Source organism: Galeopterus variegatus, unplaced genomic scaffold, assembly GCF_000696425.1.
Source record: "Galeopterus variegatus unplaced genomic scaffold, G_variegatus-3.0.2 Scaffold175, whole genome shotgun sequence".
Taxonomy (NCBI): Eukaryota; Metazoa; Chordata; class Mammalia; order Dermoptera; family Cynocephalidae; genus Galeopterus; species Galeopterus variegatus.
The window spans coordinates 394,189-416,000 of NW_007726286.1; the positions used below are offsets into that span (position 1 = coordinate 394,189).

Genomic DNA, 21,812 nt, shown 5'->3' on the forward strand with positions numbered 1-21,812 from the left:
TTGCTTACTCCCTCAGGCTCTTGCAATTCTCCACCCAAAAGCCAGAGTGACATTTTGAAAACAGAAGTCAGTTTATATCATGGGCCTGCTTAAAATCTGCCAGCGGCTTAACACTGCACATAACAGCACATCCAAACTTGGGATCCTGACCAGTAGACAGGCCCTGCATGACCTGGACCCAGCCTCTCTCTCTGACTTCATGTCATCTACACACTACAGCCACTGGGCATTTTTTGTCAAACACCCCAAATTCTTCCCACCTAAAAGCCCTTGCACTAGCTTTTCCCACTTTTTCCCTGGAATGCTTCCCTTTCCCCTTGATCTTCACAAGGTTAACTCCTTCTCGTTATTTGGATCTCAGCTTAAAGGTACACTGCTAATCACATCAGCCTATTTTACTTTTTTCATAGTGCATATCCCTAGATAACCTTTTCTTATTTTCAATTGCCCACCCTTCCACAGTAATAGCTAACACTTATTGAATGCCAGGCATTATTCTCAGGGCTTTACACATATTAACTATTATTTAGTCTCCATAACAACCTTTGAAAGCAGGTATCATCATTGTATGCCTATTTTACCAATGAAGAAATTGAGGTACAAATGAACTAAATAACCTCCCCATGATCACATAGCTAGTGAGTGAATAAGCCTGGATTTATACCCAGAGAGTCTGGCTTCAAAGACTAAGGGTTTCATCACTAGCTTCAGGAGCTTCTCCGTCTTGATCATCGGTCTATCTCCAGTTAGTAAAACAGTGCTCAATAAAAGCATGAATTTAATGTTGGTAATAATTTGTATTAATAAATACAAGGGTACTTCAAAAAGTTCATGGAAAGATTCGTATTATGTTTTAATTCTGTTTTTCCATAAACTTTTTGAAGTACTCTTGTATTTTTATCATGTGATCATAAAGCACTATGACAGCAATGTTTCATTCACTAAAAGAAACTTTGTTATGATTCAAATCATATTTTCTCTAAATCTATCTAATTTCAATTCCCTTAATATAGAAAGCCTGATCCTCTGATCCTATTTATTCTATTATTAACAGTATTCGCCTTTAGCTTATAAGATTCTCATTTCTCCAGAAAGATAAATTACACTTCATTATAGGTAAAGAGGGTTTAACACAGAAAAATTACATAAAACCATGCAAGGGTATGTAAAATGCTTCTCATCAGAATCAACTGGAGGATAAAACAAAGCTTTTCTTGACATCTACAGTAGTTTTTCCTGTTACTTTAGTTCTTCAATCAAATACTATACTAGCCTGTGTTGTTATTATTGATGGTGGTATTTAGTTTTCTGATGTGATGATTATCAAATCTATTCTGTAAGAAAACCTATCCTGTCAGGCTTTAATTTAGAATCAGACATGTACCTTGGAAAACATCTAGCCTAACTAACTCAGTTCACACATGAAGAGACTAAGACCCATAGAAATTAAATGAGCTGCTCCAGAAAGCAGAGGCATGTCCAAATTAAGAGAGGTTCCTCAATTCCTACCCAAGTCTTGTTTCCAACACACTGCCAATGATATTACAAGTGTTTGATCACTATGTCATATGCCTGGACTACAGAAAAAACATTTTCCTGATAACCTAAATCAATTCAACACAGTTTTACAGAGAAACTGCTATTTTATCAGTGGGGGGTTCAATCCCCCTTTGGGATGCATGTCCCTATTCACACAAGTGTTTGATCACTATGTCATATGCCTGGACTACAGAAAAAACATTTTCCTGATAACCTAAATCAATTCAACACAGTTTTACTGAGAAACTGCTATTTTATCAGTGGGGGGTTCAATCCCCCTTTGGGATGCATGTCCCTATTCAAATGCTTCAACCATTTGCTGGATTAAAGAAATTTTATTAACCCTTCTAAGTGTACCTGTGACACCTGTCAACTCCTAGACTTTCTATGTTAACTACCCAGAGGGTCAAACTCTTTCCTTTTTGGACTCTTTTAGGTCAATTCTCCACTGTACTTTCAAGCCACACTGAGAATGTATTGTTTTCCTAAGGTGTAGTTTGGGAGCTTACTGGTTTGTTTTCTTTAGTGATGAGTACCACAACACTTATCAGTCTTTTTCCTCTTTCCCAAGCCTGTTTTTATTTCCTTTGTAGTTTTTTATTTAGAAAAAGTTCTTAATTACTTATGGATTTATTGTAACCACATCAATGGGTTTATTACTGATTTATCATGAATCACTGCTCTCCTTGACACAAGGTGGAGTGTGTTTATAACCATCATTATATTTGTTGTTATTATTCCACTAACTGTAGAATTATTACTGATTACTACAGGGAGCTGGAACAATGACCATTTTGGCTAGAGAGAAAAACACTGGTTTTATCACAGTCTACCATGTTTGCCTATATTTCTAGGTTGGTCACTTGAGGCTATAGTCTCTCTGGAAAAGATATGACACTTTCTTACTTCAGAAATATTTTGAGATATTTAGGAACAATGTTGCCTGAGCAATATTTTATTTTTATTTACATGACTTTCATAGATTTGAAGTTCATTAATTTCTTGAGTCATGTCAAAAAAATATTTAGACATTATAATAAAATGGAGTCCTACATTTGCCTCAGACCAAGCTACTTAAATTCTGATCCAATTTAATAATACAAGGGTACTTCAAAAAGTTCATGGAACAATTTGTATTTTCTTTAAATTATATTTTTCCACGAACCTTCTGAAGTACCCTCATATATACCTTCCTGTTTTTCAGGAAAACAAACAAAAAAAGAAGTCTAAATATAACTTGGGACCATTCAAAATAAAGTTTTGTCCATAAATGACTTTGAACAATTCAAGTTAAAGTGGTGTCATTTGCATTTTATCATATAGGATTTTAATTATAAAAAAGCTTTCTGTTAGCTTAGTTACCTCTTTTCTAAGGTTCCCCTTATAACTATTTCCACATATTAGCAAATCTGAGAGCTAACTTAAAATATAATCATGCTGTTTCTCCCTTTTTTACCAGTGATCGATTAATACTTCCTGAGCAATCAATGCTCAATGAAGTAACAAAATCATACTAAGACTTAGGTATTTCAATGGTCCTATTTTTCCTGAAAAAAAGTATTACCTTGGCTGATAGTAATATCCCAAATAATAGACATGTCAAGAATATTTACATGTGCATTGATTTTAAATGTAGTGAGTAGGTGAATACATGCATATGGGCATATATATATTAAAGCATAGAGCTAACAATGTTGTTTCACTTTATTGGAGATGTTGGCAAATTCCATATTATATCACATACTGGGACCATATTTGTGTTTGTGGAATATGAAATTAAGGTAAATGGCAATTGTCATTAGTCTCCTATAGATCCCACTTCTAGATCTTTTAGCCAATTCCTAGTGACAGTCATAGCATAAGTAACCCTGAAGCATGCAGCACTGACTATTGGGTAGACTTTTCTGCTGAATGCAAGTACTTCCTAAGAGCATATATATACAGAGCATTAAAGTAGGAGTTATAGAGAGATAGAAAAGGATTAGAAGGCCAGGCCCTTGACCTATGGGAGCTTTCAATCTAGCTGGAGTTACAGAGAGATTGAAAAGGATTAGAAGGCTAGGCCCCTGGACTAGGGGAGCTTTCAATCTAGCTGTGAAAAGACAAGGTCTTACATATTCTTGTCACATCTTAAGAAACATTATGAAGCCATATGTATCAACATATTAATTTTTTAAAGTTGAAAATGTAATTGTTAAAGCAATTCAGAGTAAAAATCTAATCCGAGCAGAATGAAGTTAATTTTAATTCCATAAAGAAGATGGCTATAAGCTGATTATGAATGCAAATTAATAGAGTAGAGGGGCAAAAGAGATCTTTCACTAAAATCCTGAGCATTCTTTGCATATTTTGGCAACTACATGGGCTGGTATCATAATGTAACTGTATTATATTTGCTTTATGTTGTCTCCTAAATGAGAATGAAAGCTTCTTGCAGGCATAGACTATGTCTTTTTTCTTTTTTATTCCTGCCTGCCCAAGCACATTTCAAGTACATACCAAATATTTGTTGAGCTGACTTGAAATGACTGAAATGAACTGAAGAAAGATAACCCACCCAGGAAGAAATGCAAGAGGCTACTAATATGTTGGATGGCATTATTAAAATCTAAAAAGTCTTGACAGGCAGAAATTATTACCTGAATAAAATAAGACCTAACAGGAATAACTGTACAGTATCGTGCTTGGATCTAAAAACACAGCTGTGAAAGTAAAAAATGGGAGAAATCCAGTTTGACAGAAGTGGCAAATATGAGAAAAGAGTGTAACACGGTCACCAAAAGAACAAAGGCAATTTTTGCCTGCACTAACAAGGAGTTTGGTTCTGGGTACTGGGTATTGAGAGAGAGAGTGAAAAACTGTCGTGTGCCTAGAGACCACTGCCAAGATAATGAGATGACACCAAACCATATCATACAGAAAGGGTTGGGGGGCGGTGAGTATAGGAAAAAGTCAGCCTAAAGAATATAAGACTTTGTGAGAAATGATAGTTGTCAAAACCAGATCTTTTGCTTTGTTTTAGAGGAATAGTTTTGTTTCAGTTCACAATTTGGTTAATATAATTTCTATCACTTTCTCAAAAAAGACTTTGACACAAAGTCTTTATTACATGATGGTTATAATTCATGTCAGACTCTAAATTAGAAATCAAAAATTCTATTTGATCATTTGGTTTCAAGCTGGACCTAAAGTACGTTTTGGCATTATTACTAACTGTTAGCAGCAAGTTCTAGAAACAGATGCAGTCTTGATATGTGTTCCAAATATGAAACACATTGCAAAAAGACTTGGAGACAAAAATATATACTGCTTATGCACACTCCTACTGCACTATTTCCTGTCCTTATCAGCAATAAAAGTTTTTCTTGTTTTGCCCTTTCTTTGTTGTTCCAGGTGAACAAAATCTTTCTTCTTTTTCCCTTTCTTCTTTTTCTTCTACATGCCTGTCTTCCTCTTCCCACTCATACTTATTTCATTAAGCATTACTATCTTCTATCTTTTTTGTCTATCTTCTCTCCTCCTCATACTTGTTTCATTAAACATTACTAAGAACCTACTATGTGCCTAAAACCATGCTAGGTTATAAGGATTCAAGAATATGTAAGACATAGTTGCTGTCCTTGAGACACTCACCTCCCCTGAAAGGAGAATGGCATGTGATCAAATGATTATACTAAATTAGAAGTGTGTCCAAAGTACAGAGATGCCATACAGATGGATGTAAATGAAAGAGTGATTCACTTTGAGGAAGGAGGTGGCTGGGAAAGGGCTGAAAGGAGAATGGCATGTGATCAAATGATTATACTAAATTAGAAGTGTGTCCAAAGTACAGAGATGACATACAGATGGATGTAAATGAAAGAGTGATTCACTTTGAGGAAGGAGGTGGCTGGGAAAGGGATGCCCAAGAGGGAGCAACAGGGCGCTGCCCTCCAATGCAAAGAAGTGGGCTGGCATGGAAGTGGGAAACAGCACACCAAACTTAAGGGATGCTAGGCATTTTTAAGAGAAAAGGAGCACCCTTTATCTGGGAGAGTCAAATATTTTGACCGGCAGCTAAGCAGTCACATAAATGGATTGTTATTTTTAATCAGGTCTGTTCTGTATTTGAATTAATATGAATGACCACCTAAAGGTAAATGTTTAGGAATTAATGTGTGGGAAGAATTAAGAACAAAAATTTAAGTAAAAATGGACCATAGATATGGAAAACCATTTGGCAACAATTGTGATAGAGGAAGTACTTCTCTAGGAAGAAATGCATGAAATAAATGTTTTTTAACAAGAAATATCACTGAAAAGTCAGTGAAAAAAAGAAATGGGGAGGTGGTATTCCTAGCTGCAGGGAGAGCATCCCTGATATTTTAAAAAAACACAATAGCATCCTTACAACAGAATATTTATTATTCAGTGATTGGACGATGTGTGCTACGAAGCCATGAAAAGAAATGGAGGAGCCTTAAATGCATATTGCTGAGTGAAAGAAGCCAGTCTGGAGGCAAAACTATAGAGAAATAAAAGATCTGTGGTTGCCAGGGGCTAGTGGGAAAAGAAGGGAAAGAGAGATGAATAAGTGGTACACAGGGGATTTTTAGGGCAGAAAAACTATTCTGTATGATTCTGTAATGATGAATACATGACTTTATGCATTTGGCAAAACCCATAGAACTATACAACACAAAGAGTGAACCCAAATGTAAACCATGGACGTTTTTAAATAACAGTTTATCAATATTGGTTTATCAATTATAACAAATGCACCACACAAGTGCAAGATGTAAATAATAGGATAAAGTGGGAGGTGATAGGGCAGGGTATGGGAACTCTCTATACTTAAACCTAACACTGTTCTAAAAAATAAGGAATTGATTTTAAAACATATACATAATAGCATATTTCTACTCTTTTGAAGCTAATGATGCAACTTAGTTTTTCCACTAGCATTGATATGGATCCCAGTGCACCACAGGAGTCATTGTATCATTAAAAAATTAATACTTTGGATGAAATGAGATTCACACTCCCAAGTTTTCTTCTGTGAAAAGGAGATCGCAGCAAATCTTTCAATAAAATTTATAACCATGTGTTCACCATCTCTTCATAAGCATAATTCCTTTCATTACTAAATCTTTTCCCTATGTGTGGGTGGTTGTACATGTGTCAGAAATAAATCCCCACAAAAATAACTGACAAGAACCATGTATAAAATCAGAGTCAAATCATGAACACAGGTTTCATTCTCAGCAATGGTACCTTAGTCTAGCTACAAATAACAGCAATACAGCCAAGCTCAGTCAACTTTATGAGCTGGGCCAACTATCTCCAATTGATCTAGTAGGAATGGAAACCACTTGTTTGGTCCTCAGCACCAGTAAATCAAAAGTTGTAGTAAACTGAGGTCCAGGTAAGATTAAAATACCATCTGCTCATGTCAGAAGATAGCCTATTTTTAGAGAAAGCAAGATGAATTTCAACTTACAGAATGCAAAAATAATCCGATCAATCACAGTCAACATAACAGAGAAGAATATTGAACATTCAATTGTTAACACAGGGCTTGCCTTTGTTTAGGGTCCATTAAATTTAATAACTTCCCCCTCTGTGGCTTTAAACAGAGAACTTCTTCAAAATAAGAGTGGCTCCTATTAAACTTAATTACTTGCCCATGGCTGCTGTGGTAGAGGTATGTCTACCAAACAGGTGGCTCTTAATAAAGGAATGGTTCTGTAGTAAAAAGTAGATGCTCTAGAGTTTTATTATAGTTGCTTTAACTTTCTGGTTTATTGGTATTAATTGCTGGAGTTTTCCTTTTAACCTTCCTTAAGGCATTGCTCCCTCCTGTGAGTTAAGAGCTGCTCTGCTAAAGTAAATGTTCACATATACTTGGCACATTACTGAAGCTGCTGGTTTCAAAAACTTGACTCAGGGGACTTGATAGAAACTTGGTTTTAAGGGACATTTTTAAATGCACTACATCAAACACCACTGGGTTTGAAATTACATGAAACAAACCTGACAGACCATGAGTGATCAAATGGAGTTTTTCCACTAGCAATTTCTAGATTTTTGTGGTAGTGATAAAATATTTTTTAGTTACTGTATTTATTAGACTAATGCCTATTCTGCTGACCTTTGGAATATTATAGTTCAGTGACTGAGAGTCATAAAAATGGAAACATCTTCAATAGTCCCCTGCAGTTAAGTGCAATTTTTGATACAGTATTTAAATATTTTGAAGGGAGAGTTTCAAGGCTATTTATTTAAACAGAAAAAATAATAATAATAACCTTCAGGAAGGTTACAGTTCTTAATTCTGCCTCATGTAAAATAAGTCCCAGAATTGCAGGAAAAAATCCTCCAACCTGTGGTGTCCTCCTCCAGGATAACTGAGGCAGCCAATATCTATGACCCTTCCCTGTGCATCTCCAATTAATGTAACCTAAGTCTCTAAGAAAGCTCCAGAAAGCATCAGAGAGGTGCACAGGTACAATGACCAAAATCATCAAAAAAATGCCTGTATAAATCCCTTCTACCTCTTCTATGCCAAAGAGTGGTATAGATTTAAGTTAATCTAAGCTATTTCACTCAGATGGGTGAGACAGAGTTTATTTGCCGTGAAAAAAACTCTGACCCACAAGTCCCAGAATCAGACTCAATAAACGGCTCTGAGGGAGCTATTTGCCGTGAAAAAAACTCTGACCCACAAGTCCCAGAATCAGACTCAATAAACGGCTCTGCATCTTTCCATAGTAGGATAATTACATAAAATACATTTTGAAAGTCAGCAATAACTTACATAATATTTTGTAATGACCTCCAGAAAAGTAATTATAATCTTTGTGTCAAGACACAAAGTACTTTGAACAACAAAAATGCCATGGGTGATGATATTATTACAATTATGCAAACATGCAATGGTTTGGGTTGGATAAAGCTTGCTGGTCCTTGCCTTGCCCTACTTTGCTCTTTAATAGGATCAATGAGAAATAACTTTGGCTACCTCTGTATAGTGTATATTCTTTTAGGACCATAAGATGAGATGATGTGTAAAATAATTTGGAAGTGGCCGTATTACTTAAATACAGATTATTATATAAAAAAGCCATGCTTATCACAGTAAGTATGATGGGCAAGGAACCAACCCCTACAGAGCTTCTTCTGCACTGTAATGTCTTTAGACTGGTTTCTGATAAGTAGTGCTTGACTTTTAGAATCCAACTAAATATGATCCAAACTCATTACAATAAAGGAGACCTGTTAGTCAATTGCATGGCAATAACCTATTGTTCAGTTATAAACCTATAACTGCTATTGTTGTTCTGTTATAATATTTAAGGCAATCCCAGGATAAGGAAATATTTCCTGAATCTTTGTACTGTACCTTTGAACTTTAAGATATCTAGTATTCTATCTTTCTCTGTAGCAAAGTAGGGATCATAGGTAATACACCTTTATCATTTTATCTTATTTTGTTTATACTTGGCTTCCAAAAAGGGTTTCTGGAAAACTGTAGTAACTACACAGTATATCATTATCATTAAGCTCTTGAGTTGTAGCCGCACTTGAAAAATTACTCAGAAAAAAGGATACTAATAAAAGAAGTTGTAAAATTGTATTCTCTGGAGGTCTTTAAGTAAATTAAATCATGATCCTTCTTTGGAATGGCATTTTAGGGTGAAATGAAATGAAACAGAATTTCTTTAGGAACAGTTCTTTCTGAAGGATCTTTCTGGTTGCTTTTATTCCTACGATCCCTTGGAACAGAACATTATCATACCTAGTTAATGTAAGTGTAACTCAACATTTTCTATTTTCTGACATAATTAAAATAGCTACTTTCTCTTAATGCTTTATTGACTTTTTGTGAATGGTTCCCAATTGCTCTCAGCTCTGTAAATATTCATTTTAAATCCACAGAATAATAATAGTAAGGGCAAACATTTCAGTACTTCTATGTGCTAAGTACTGTGTAAAGTGCTTTGTGAATGCCATATGAGTATTAACTCATTTAAATATTTAAATATTCCAAGGGCTTTTGATTTTAAGTATGTTCTGTGGTGTCTATTTTGTAAAGTAAATAATACCCTTTAAAAGTTTCAATATTTATTTATTTGATTCACTTAAGCCAAGGCTTGCCTGCAAATTACATATGGATATACAATTTTTACAAAACAATTTTAGCTTCAATCTATTTGGGACAAACTGTGTCTCAGGCCTGTCCTAAGCATTTTATGTGAAGTATCTCATTTAATCCTCCTAATAACCCTAACAGGTAAGTATTATTTCCCTATTTTACAAATAATAAAACTAAATTTCAGAGAAGAAACTTGCTTGATATGTATATGAATTAGAATTCAAAACTGGGTCTGTACCTCCAATCTTACTACATAAGTGAAGAATGTTTTTCTTTCTCACCCAAAATCATATGAGAATATTTTGTGATCCCTTTAGACAGGGTGATGAGAATTGATTCCTATACACAAAAATACGAACTGCTCTGAAGAGAATCTCAAAAAGTAACTGCCTATGGGACTGCTTGGGGATGGGGGTAGAGGTTAATATTTCAGCTGTCCATGTAACAGGGAAACAGCATTATTTGGCACAAAGCATGATGAAGACTAGAGGCACAGGAATAGACTCAATACAAAGGGTTTTATTTACTAAAGAACCAAAAAAGAAAAAATAATAACCTTAATTATTAAGTCTCTCTTATAGGAGCCTCTATGTTACGGACCTTAGGGATGGCTTTAGATATTGAGGGGAATAATAATATGATAGAAACTGTGCAACTTGGCACCTGGGAACCCATGAGACAGGCTCCTCTAAAGAAGATTCCTAGAACTGGTCCCCAGGGAAGTGAAAATGGTGCTCACTCCAGATGACGTGATCCCCAAGTCCATCAGGCAGTGCTCTAGTGTGCAGGCACAGCCCCACAGCCAAGAGCAAGGTCAGGTAAATCAGGGTTCCTCCAGTTCCCTGACAATCCATGTCTAGTTGTTTCTTCCTGTTTCCCTACATGCTGACAAGAGGGATTTTCTGTTCCCTTTAATGTTTATACAGAACCTCCCATCCTGGCACCATGTTACTTTACCAGTAACAATTCAAAGAAATGTTTGGGGTGAGAAAAAAAAACTGGACCGATCTCAGTTTCAAACTAGTTTAAAGCAGAGGCTCATTCCTACCTCCTACCTGTGGCCGAGGATCCATACATGGCCAAATAGTTAACCAGTTTTTACTCTTACCTTACTCCAATATGAAATGGGAAGTGTTGTGTTGTTTCATGGAAATGTTTTAAGTAATGCTCAGTAAACTGACTCAAAATAATCTGGCTATTGTGTATTACACGTGTGAACTATGAACAATAATGAATACCCATTTAAGAAGCATTTTCTCTATGTTATTATCTTCAATGATTTTCCTGTTGAATTCATATACAAAAACGTCTCAGTAAGAAAATGCTGTAGAGAAAAATGTCTCTAAAGCTCCAGTCACTCCCTGAGGTTTTTTCCTCTAGGTACTAATAGAAAAAAAATTGCAAAATCTGCTTCGGCCACAGAGGGTTGGGCAAATCAAAGCCCCAAGGACCCTAAACAGAAGCAAGTTTTTACAACTCTTTGCTGTCAAAGTGTCATTTTGACCCTGTGTAAAACAAAACGGACTCTCAGTGTGGAATACAGAAGAAATGACCAGAATTAACTCAACATCACCAAACACTGTGCCTTCAACCTCACATCAGCCCTGTGCCTTACTCATCTCTTCCCATGTCTTTAATTGATGTTTGCCTAAAGGAGATGGTGATTCCAGGCAAGGGAAATGATAACTAACGGCCTAAACTCTGCACAATTCCCCAATAAGTACCTGGTAATTCATAAAAATAATAACAGGAGTCATAATGAAAAGTAGTAACATGATTTTCCAAAGAATCTTGAAGTTCCCTCCACCCCTCTTCCCTACTCACCCCCGTGGGAGTCCATCTGCTGCAGAAAATGTGAAGGCACTAGGACCAGAGAGCCCTTTCCTGCTATTGCTTGAGAAACAAAGCCTTCCCTCCTCCCAAGTTGAAAGAAATAAAGGAGTCTGAGCTAATCAAAACCTGCAAGCCTGCTGGTGGAGCTTCAGCTTGTCAGTGATGCAACTCAGCGGAGTGAGTAACGGCTTCGAGCTTTGCAGAAAATGAGAGAGGGAGAGAAACAGAGACAGAAACACAAAGAGAAAGAAAGGCATTAACCTGGCCAGGAGTCAAACAGGTGTATGGGGCCCGAGCGCTGAGAAGAGTGTCTGGCAAACATGGGGCCCAAATGGGGTGTGTGCCTCTGTAGGTCTATGTCTTTTTTTTTATGGGGGCAATGTTGCAATTCATATGTCAGGGTGTACTGAGAGATTTTTTTTCTTATTCACGTGACTCATAATGACAGGCTGAGAGCCTTTAATTTTTCTCTACTTGTCAGTTTGACATCTTAACAGACACTTTCTGACTCTCTTTGATGAATTCCCCAGGATGGAGAAAGACAGCCAGGTCATTTACCACATGCACTTCCACCATGAGCCACAAATTTCTGTGGTGCCTTTGGAACAGTGAATTTGTGAGCACCAGGACTGCCACACTGAGAGTGACAGCAGTGTGCTACATGCTTAATGGAAAGGCTGCCTCGGTCTAGAGTTGGCCACTCGGAGGCCACACATTGCCTTTTAAGATGCTTCCAGGCCTCATCGTATTTCTAATGACTAGTTTCTGATAAGGATCCTAAATTTGCAGGTGCTCTCTCTCGGAACTGACAAGCTTAGACTCCTGGGATGTACAAGCCTTTAGAAGGCTGTGCCATCAATCTGTAATTTGGCTTACAGGCAGATGTTAGGAAAAGAAAGGAACACAAGCAGAGAAAGGCCTGGCATAAGACCCTCAGGAGAAGGCCCTAATTTTGAGACAGTGCCCACCAAATGAGATACAACTCTGCAGGACACTACCTGGGTGGCATTAAATATCATCATAAGAAAAGCATGCCGTCTCTGGTGGATTTTCAGTCTCTTGGCTTAAAATGTTCAAGTGTTTGATAACCCCATAATTCAGAAGACCCTGTTTGCCGGTTGTCCTGCCCTTGCCCACATGCCTCTAATAGAGAGTTAATGTGGGCGTAGATTAGGCAGGCTTGGCCCATCCCACTTCCCCAGACCCCTACACAAGGGTGGGTTTTTAGTTAAAGCCCGATCTTTACCTGAAATGCGCCTGGGCACGTCGGTGATGGCAGGAAGCCCTGTGCCCCGTGTGGAAGACAGTGGAGTGGTGGAGTGAATGGACGGGGATGTCATCTGGCTCAGGTAGGAGGGGTAAGACTGGTCATAGGACCACGGCGGAGAAGACTGTGCCTGCCTGGGGTCTGGGGAAAAGAAGAAAAATCTTTAGTATACCAGCCATTGCAGCCTTAGAAACAGGCAACCCAAAACTCAGAAAAGATAAAGCAGGGGGGAAAATGAGAACATATAAGGAATGATTATTTCCTAAAACCTCACCCTTTCAGGCCCTGAATAGCATGAAGCGCTCCAGTTTCCCAGTTGCAACAAAAGCAAAAAAAAAATGCTTCATGCATAAGGACCGTTTGTTTCTCTCTCACATAAATATTTCTATTTGGAAAGTGTAATGGTCACTTAGAAAACAAACTGCTTTGGTTATCATTACATAGTGGAATTATGTTTTATTTTCTGTATTCTCTAAAATTCCTCCAATGACTATGTGTTACTTTTCAAAAGTTAGAAATTTTTTTTAACAATTAACTTAGTTAAAGAACATGTAGACTGTGCTTTTTATTGCTATGTATTCCAGACATGCTTTTTGGTTTTAAAGTATATGATTCCATGATTTCAGCACGGTGCACTTTCTTTCCAGGCAGGTCAGTGGAATGGGGGTTAAGGGAGTAGGGGTAGGGATGACAATGGAGGGGGCGGTATATAAAACGAATAGAAAGGAGGGGAGCCTCTTACATTCTCATGCTAAAGATAAACCAGAAAGTAACCTTTAAGAAAAAAGACAAAACTTAATTTCAAAGTCAAGTATCATCAATAACTAAAAAGCTTTATCACCATCCAGTTTCAGTGTTTAGCATATGAGTTTCTGACAGGAAAATGACCCAACACAAGAGAACAGGGAAATGTTGTTAATCCTATTTGAAACTGTTTTAAAGATGTCACATGTTTGGAATGTGGCCTAGTGTTACCTACAGTCACTGTAATAATAAAAATAATGGACAGTCAACTGGTTAGGGCTAATTGCTGAGCATTACGAATATCTACTGATGTATCTCTATGGAATTTCTTGGAATTACAAATTCAAGGCCAAGCAGATTTATTAAAAGACCTTCAGTCTACATAAGAAAAAAGGTAAATTTTCTGTATGTTTCCAAGGTGAAAAAGTGTGTGTTTCAAACTTGAGGGCTAATCAAACAGAATCCTAAGCAAATTTCTCTTAACACATGTTTTTATGCTAATTTTTAATTTTTTGTGTTAACTTTTAGAAATTCTAATAAACCAGGCTGTTCACAGGATAGCTTGGTATATTAGAATATGCATGGACTTTGGAAGGTTCAAAGTTAAGTTCAGGTTCTGAGACTTTTACTTTCTCTGTGATCTTGGCTTAATTTAAGTCACTCTAAGCCTCAGTTTCCTCATCTGTAAAAGGCATTGAGGAAGGAATACAAGGATGTAAGAATTACATGAGAAACTATTAAGAATAACATAGGGACACTCAGTAAGTATTAATTCTTACCTTTTTAAAAAAAAAAACTCCTGGTGACATAGGAACAGTTCCATGTTTAAAACATATCTGAACTAGAGTTAATACATTTGGAATAGGTTTACAATTATCCCCATGTCATCTATCACTCTTTGAAAGTGAAAAGCTTAATTTTCAAAAAGTATTAATATATTTGAACAGTCAATTCAGGCTTATTTTTATCCCAAAATAAAAATGACTATAATAAGACATGGGTTTTTCTAAGAGGATTCCTCTTTTAAAGCCTTGTTCAGCTTTTCTATACAGTCAAAGCAGTTTAGTTCCAGCTATTTCTTGTTTATTTGTTCAATTCAGAAACAATTTATTTAAAGACAGTCTAAATAGGACATACTTCCTTGAGTGGAAATAATTAAATACATCTGGATATTTATCTGATGTTTACTGACATCAACAGACATATAGAAAAATTTCATCCAATTCAATTTTAAGAAACATTTACCTCAGTCTGCAATTTGAATAAAAGTCTACTACTGTAAATGGTTAACATGGATTTCCTTTAGAAATCTGAAGGATACTTAATCATTAAAGTAATAAACTTTTATGCTTTAAAACTCATAAGGCTGAGATTGTATAGACTGGCAATATTTCAAATCGAGTGACTGGTCCTTATTATATATCTGATATTGACATACTTCCTTGCCTTATACCATTAATATAATTCACTGATCAGAGAAATAATAAATGATCTTCAGATGGAAAAAGATTCATTCCTTACAGCACAGGAAAGCAATCTCATAAAGGCGAGGCCTTCTCTCAGGCAACATTTTTAATAGGTAGAAAGCATAGAACCACATAGATAAATGAAGTGGGCACACAGGACTCAAATTCGGATTGAGTTCTAATCTAACTTCACTAGATGACTTCGTGAGCAAGCTCTTTAAACTATATGTCCATCCCTCTACCATGACATGTTGTTACGAGTAGTATAGAGCCCCCTGCCTAAAAATGGGAAAAATACAAAGAAAAGTAATGACTCACTAATATGATTAAAGTTAGTTAAAATATATCACAAAGGGATTAGGGCATTTAACTTGGATTTAGAGTGCAGCCTTAGTTCTCCTTGTGCAGAGAGGCAGCCCAGTACAGTGGGAAACAAATGGGCTTTCTCATGAGAAGATCTGAGTTGGAATCCCAGCTCTGCTATTTATAAACTGACCTCAGCATGGTTAGCTAACTCTCTGAAACTCAGTTTCCTCCCCTGGAAATTGAGGCAGCATAACATGGTAAAGTGAATACAGCAAACTGGTCATGCTTACTGCTGGGCAGATAAGACCCGAGGCTTGAATTACAGCTCCCCACTGCACTGAACAAACCTCTTAAACTTTTGGAGCCTCAGTGACTCATCTATAACACAGGAATAATGATATTTATTAGTGTTTTTGTGAGCATTACATAAACTAGGCCGTATCTGAAAAGGTATCTGGCACTCTTAGCACATATTAAATACATAATAAATAGAAGTGCTATCTGTAAAATGAATATAATAATTACTGTCATGTTTCTGTGGAAAATTAGATTAGATAATATAAGTAAAAGCATTTTGATAACTGTAAAGTACTATATTAAAACTGTTATTATTCTCTTTAGGATCTCATATGGACAAGGGCCTGCCATGTGATCTAGGATGTGTTTCTTAATGTTGCTTAGCTTTAATTTCCTCATCTGTAAAATGAGAATTATAATTTTATTTCAGAGAATTGGATCCTCAGAATGAAGATTAAATAATCTACAGTGAATGGCAAATCATCATCATTACTCAAAAAAATTAAAAATCTGACTCTAAACTATCTAGGTGGCTGGGTTTATCTAGTGTTATTCTTAAAGATTTCTATGATCAGACTCAGCATAATTAAGTATAATGTGTAGGACATAGTAGGTACTCAATAAACAACTACTGGGTGAACCTTCCAGGGTGGCTTGAGTGAATGATGGAATATTAATCTGGAGTCGTAATTAACCATTCTCTCATTTCCTCTTAGACTATCAAAGAAGTTCTATCAGTGAGGTTTTAGGCTTTACACAAACTTCCTGACTGCAGAATATATGATAGAACAGTCTATTAAAGGATAGTTTTGCTTTTAGTGGAGGCCTTTCCTGAAGATATCCAAGATTAGGAAACATAACAAACAAGTGAAAAGATCTTTCTGTTTTTTGTCTCTCAGAGGACAAGCTACAGTCCAGCCAATCTCTTCCAAGGTCACTGTGCCAAGATTCTATGATATGACTGACTTAGAGAGAGTTACTAAAGAAAAATAAAACACAAGAGCTGCCATATGGGGCTCACTAGATACAGTATAAGTAATTCTGAAAAGGGGACAGGAACTTTAAAAAATTAATGGTCTCCAAAGACCCCAAGGCCTTCTCTAGTACTCTGTGAGTGATGATCAATCTCAGATCCACCATTTCTGGGCTGTGTGATTGGACAAATCATATAACCTAAGCTTCAAGTTTCCTCATCTGTAAAGTGGGGATAAGTAAGAATATCTCCTTCCTAAAGTTGTTATGAAGAATGAGATAATGAAATAAGGAGCTTAACACATAGAAAGAACCCAATAAATGTTCACCACAGTTAAAACCTCTAACTTTACTGAACTTTCATTCTATATTTGTTTCCAGCCCTTAACCTTTTATTCTGGCAGAGGACAATTTTTTGAGAACTTCCTGTGTTTTGCAGGTTCACAATTTGGTTGATATATCTGTGTTAGTAGTGTCAGTACCCTTTACAATCAATTTAACTTTAATCATATTCCTTTTTAGTCTTGGTTTCTTTCCAGATGGCGAAATCCTAATCTTTTTCATGTATTTTCAAATACTGTACACTTAGGCTTTTTCCAATCTTTTAGTAGAAAAAAATTGCAGTATAATATCTTGGCTTCCTAAAAGCTCAATCACCAAGAAAATATAATCCTATCATAAATATATGATTATGACATATTTGCTGTTTTATGAACAATTATTAATGCTTACAGTAGAGAAAAGTCACCTTAACCTGATCTCATAAACTATTTCTGAACTCAACTTCCTGCAGAAACCTGAGACTGCTGAGATTCAGTGTTAAATTTAATGAGTCAGAGCAGGTGATAGATGTCTTTTAGGCACCACCAGTCAATCCTAAAGTTACTAACAGGGAAGATACATGGCCTATCTCTGAGACAAACCTACTAATTAACCATTAACAAACAAGAAACTGTCTTTATCTTAACTTCAGGTCCCACAGGGCAAGTATAATCCATTCTGTCTCTCTGCCCCATCCAGAGTTATATTAGATGGTTTATCTTTTGGAGCCTGCAGAAACATGGAGAGAAGTACCGTGTCCTACAGCTTTAAGGATATCCTTGATTTTATGTTTCAGAGAACAGAGGTGTCGATCATGGCCTTGAGGTTACATCCTGGGTGACCTGTAACTACCTATAAGCAACAACAAGTTTTCAGAGAATAATTCAACTCTATTTCACAAAAAGTTTCAAAAGAAATGAAAACTGTTGTTGAATTAAATATTTTTACGGTGTTTGAAAACTGTAATTCATTCTTTTTATATGGCAGTGTTCTGAAACAGTATCAATATTCCTTCTATTACTATATTATAGAAATTCAAAGTATTAATATATGTTTTTATAGAGATATGACAATTTAAAATCAAAACCTTTGGTGTTAGGTTTTTTATGTGCACATACTCTTTAGTGTTTGGGAAATCTGAAGTACTAAATATCTCAAGAGCATTTAAATATGACTCCACCCCTATTTCTCCACTAACTCTCCCTTGCCACCTAAAATAGAGGGTTTTAGAGAGAAGTAGTAATCAAATTTGACCTGTAATCTAAACTTGAGAGGGAAAAAATCAGGTCTTTCCTATATGAGTATAATGAGCATACTGTACTCAAAGGCAGGATGTGGTTAATCAGAATGGCTAGATGGGGGAGAAGAGAAAGACACAGAGGACCTAGGTTTCTCCTGGAGACCCTGTAGATGAAACCTCTAAGAAAATAGTCCCAGTGCTGTGAAAGCATACTAAGAACTACTACCAGGCATTAGATTAGGCTATTTATCGGACCACTCAGATCTGCAACTGCACACTTCCAGAAAAATTGTGATTTCCTTTTTGAGAGTATACCAAATCTAGCTATTATAGAGTTCAGGTTAAGTTCTCCTTCTTTGTCTGAGGTGGAAACCATTGAAAGCCATAAAAAGGAACCAGTCATTTAACCTATGGAATTCCTTCAGCATGTGTTCCAACTGAGGCAAAGTCTGTCACAAGCTTGTATTTGTGTTTTCTAAAAAACTCTTAAGATAGAAATGAACCATGGAGCACCAGTGTCAGAGGCAATTTTATAAGTTCTCTTTCTACAGTGGTGTTCCTTCAGCTTAGACTTCTCAAAGAGTGGTGGCACCTGCTTTCCATTCTATAAACCCCAACACATCAAAGTACAGAAGATAATGCACCCAGGGTTTGCTCAAAAATGCTAATTGGAAGAAAGGTGGTTCAAATGTCTTAAGTTGTCTTTCATCAGGCAAAAACGGAGACAACTGTTTATGTAAACCTGTGAATATGAGAAAAGCAAATTGTCTTCACTGAGCTGGACCACAGCTTTGGAAGTTCAATTACTGGTATAAGGAAGATGGGCGGCTACACACTTCCTAAAAGAGCCATGGGCTCTAAGAGTCTCCATACGTTCAAATGACTGCAAAGCCAAGTTTCACATCTGCATTATTGACCTTGAAACACTTGGGGTCACAATAAGAGAGGAAGGAGGAGGGTTAGGAGGAAAAGGCACCCTAGGAAAATAAATTGACTTTAGGAAAACATGTCGAATTCTTTTCTGAATGAATAAGTCTGGGGGGAGGAAGGGAAGAAGCAGAGCAGACAAGGGCTTTATAAAAGCCCAGTGAAAGATATGTGTGGAAACTCGGTGGCTGCTGTTAGCAAGCCTCCTTCTTTGTAAACACTGGTTAAATATGTGTGAGTATGAAGAAGGGTCAGCTTTCCTAAGAATTGCTTGTGGACATGGTACTGAACTTCATGCAGAGATGGGACGAAACAAGTCAACAGAGACAAAGCCTGAACCAGAGCACAAAGGACTTCTTCCTGCTTATGCTGCCAGCAGGCTTCTATGTAGCATGACATGACAACCCACAGCCAGTGATTTCTGCCAAGGCTCCATGTGTCTGTAGTGAATACCTGCCCTATTTGGGGAGTAAGGTTCAACTAGAGAGCCCCCTGTTTCCACCCTCTATCCTCCACCCATTTTTTCCCTAATGAGTACTCAAATCAGGCTGTGTAAACCTCAAATTTTTCTTGAGAAAACTGGGGTATTTAAGAAGTATATATTGAGTCTACTAGTTTAGAACTATGCTTCTTAATTGCTACCAAGGTAAAATATCATCGATAATCTTAACACAGAGGAACAGATTTATAATTTCTCTCTTAGACTATTTCTGTCATATTACTGTCATTCATAATACAAATATACTCACATTCATACATACAGAGATTCTCATTTCAAAACAATTTACAGTGAATACTAAATGTTAAAAATTCTGTGTTCTCTAATAACCCTTTTAGCTAGACTGGATTTTTAGAATGAGCTTTCCCAACTCAATTCTGGTTCTCTTGGCTAATGGGAATGACAGTCTTAAAACAAACAGCCTCCTCCAAGCGTAGGAAGAGCCCTGGACTGGAGGCTCTAGCACTAATTGTGCAATTGTGGACCAATCATTTACCTTCTCTGAGCCTCACTGTTATTACCTATAAAATAAGAATAGATGGGTTATCTCTAAGATGTTTTCCAACTGTAAAACGTTATGATTCTAACCATTCAGAAAACTGAGTACTCTGCCCCTAGTCCTTTCTGGAGACAGTAATTACAACAGAAATTTTGTAATTATTGGCTTATGTCATCAGAGAAGACCCAAGAGCAGGACTCTCCCTCCCCTTGTCCTCTCCAGGGGCCTTCTCAAACTGACCAGCGTGGCTACCAGAATCATTTGGTAGGAGACCAAACCAACTGCTTCAGAGAGCTTTAAACTGAAATTTGAGAAGAAAGCATCAAACTGCTCAGATAATATGTCATCAGAGAAGACCCAAGAGCAGGACTCTCCCTCCCCTTGTCCTCTCCAGGGGCCTTCTCAAACTTACCAGCGTGGCTACCAGAATCATTTGGTAGGAGACCAACCCAACTGCTTCAGAGAGCTTTAAACTGAAATTTGAGAAGAAAGCATCAAACTGCTCAGATAAAATTGGATGCTATGTAGGGTGCACCAGGTGTGCCAATGGGTTATGTTACAATCCAAATCTTAGGAGACAATAGCAGGGAAGAGAATGAGAAATGATATATATAGCCTAAGATATCACATCCTGTAACAAAATGTAAAATAAAAGTAAGAAGGAAGTTCTGTTGTTAAGAAAAGGTGATGAGAAGTGCCTGTTAAGTATCACAAACTTTTGGCTGGATGGGACTGAACTGTCTACAGAAAAGGGAGGGGGCTTTTCTTGTTTAAAAGAAAAAGCTAATAGAAGAAGCAAGAGGTTATACCACATGTCACACCTAAACTGGCCTCAGCCCTGGCATATCCTGAACCTCAATGGTGACGCCAGAAGAGGTAAGGGAATAAGATACAAGCAAGTAGGACCAGAACTTGAAATACAAGTGGGATGTGGTGCCAGCCAGAAAAAGTGACTCTTAGTTCAAATCACAGTGTTGAAGTGGGCGTAGAAAATTCAGATTCAAATCAGGCTGGTATCAATATCCAGGAGGTCAGATATGGCAATTGGGGTATTATAGAAGGTCCCCAGGCATGGTGATACCTTTTGGCAGATGGATAATGGTACCATGGTCTAGGACTTGTCTTCTAGTCTTTCATTCATTTGTTCATTGAAAAAATATTTATTGAACGCCCATTCTGGTACTGTGCTAGGCACTAGGAATATCAATGGTGAATAAAAATTGACCTAATCCCTGCTCTAACAGAATTTACAGTTGGGTAGGAAAGATTGACATTAATCAATAATCATATAAATGTGATAAGTGCTAAAAAACAAATGTCCACGTCAGCATAAGAATGTATAGTGGGGGACTCCAACTACACCAGAGCATCAGGCAAGGAAAGCTTCTCTAAGGTAGTGATGATTTAGCCAAGACCTGAATGGCAAGCAGAAGTGTAGGTAGGGTTAAAAGCACTTTAGCAAAGAGAACAGCATGTGTCCAGTTACTGGAAAGCAGGCAGTATTGTTTTTCTGAGGACTTGATAGAAAGCCAGTGTGTTTGGAGCACTGACGAAAGGTTGACAATAGCATGAAATGAGACTGGAGAGCAGGCAGGAAGGAGCCAGGCTATGCAGAACCTACTGGGTCATGCTACAAGTTTTAGGTATGGGGTGACATAATCAGGTATGCATTTTTATAATCTCCCACTGGGAGCACAATAATAGAAGAAGGGTGGAAGTCCAGTCTAGGACCACGCTCACAGAGAAGAGTGTGTAAGGAAAATAGCAG

The 21,812-nt window shown here is 37.0% G+C and overlaps 1 protein-coding gene across 1 annotated transcript in view; it reads right to left on the reverse strand.

The window, feature by feature from the left end:
* RUNX2 (runt-related transcription factor 2) overlaps window positions 1-21,812 on the reverse strand; it is a 127,304-nt gene that overhangs the window by 23,702 nt on the left and 81,790 nt on the right. Inside the window, exon 5 of the mRNA XM_008563601.1 lies at window positions 12,753-12,914. Coding sequence (XP_008561823.1) covers window positions 12,753-12,914 — 162 coding nt within the window. The remainder of the gene's footprint in view (window positions 1-12,752; window positions 12,915-21,812) is intronic.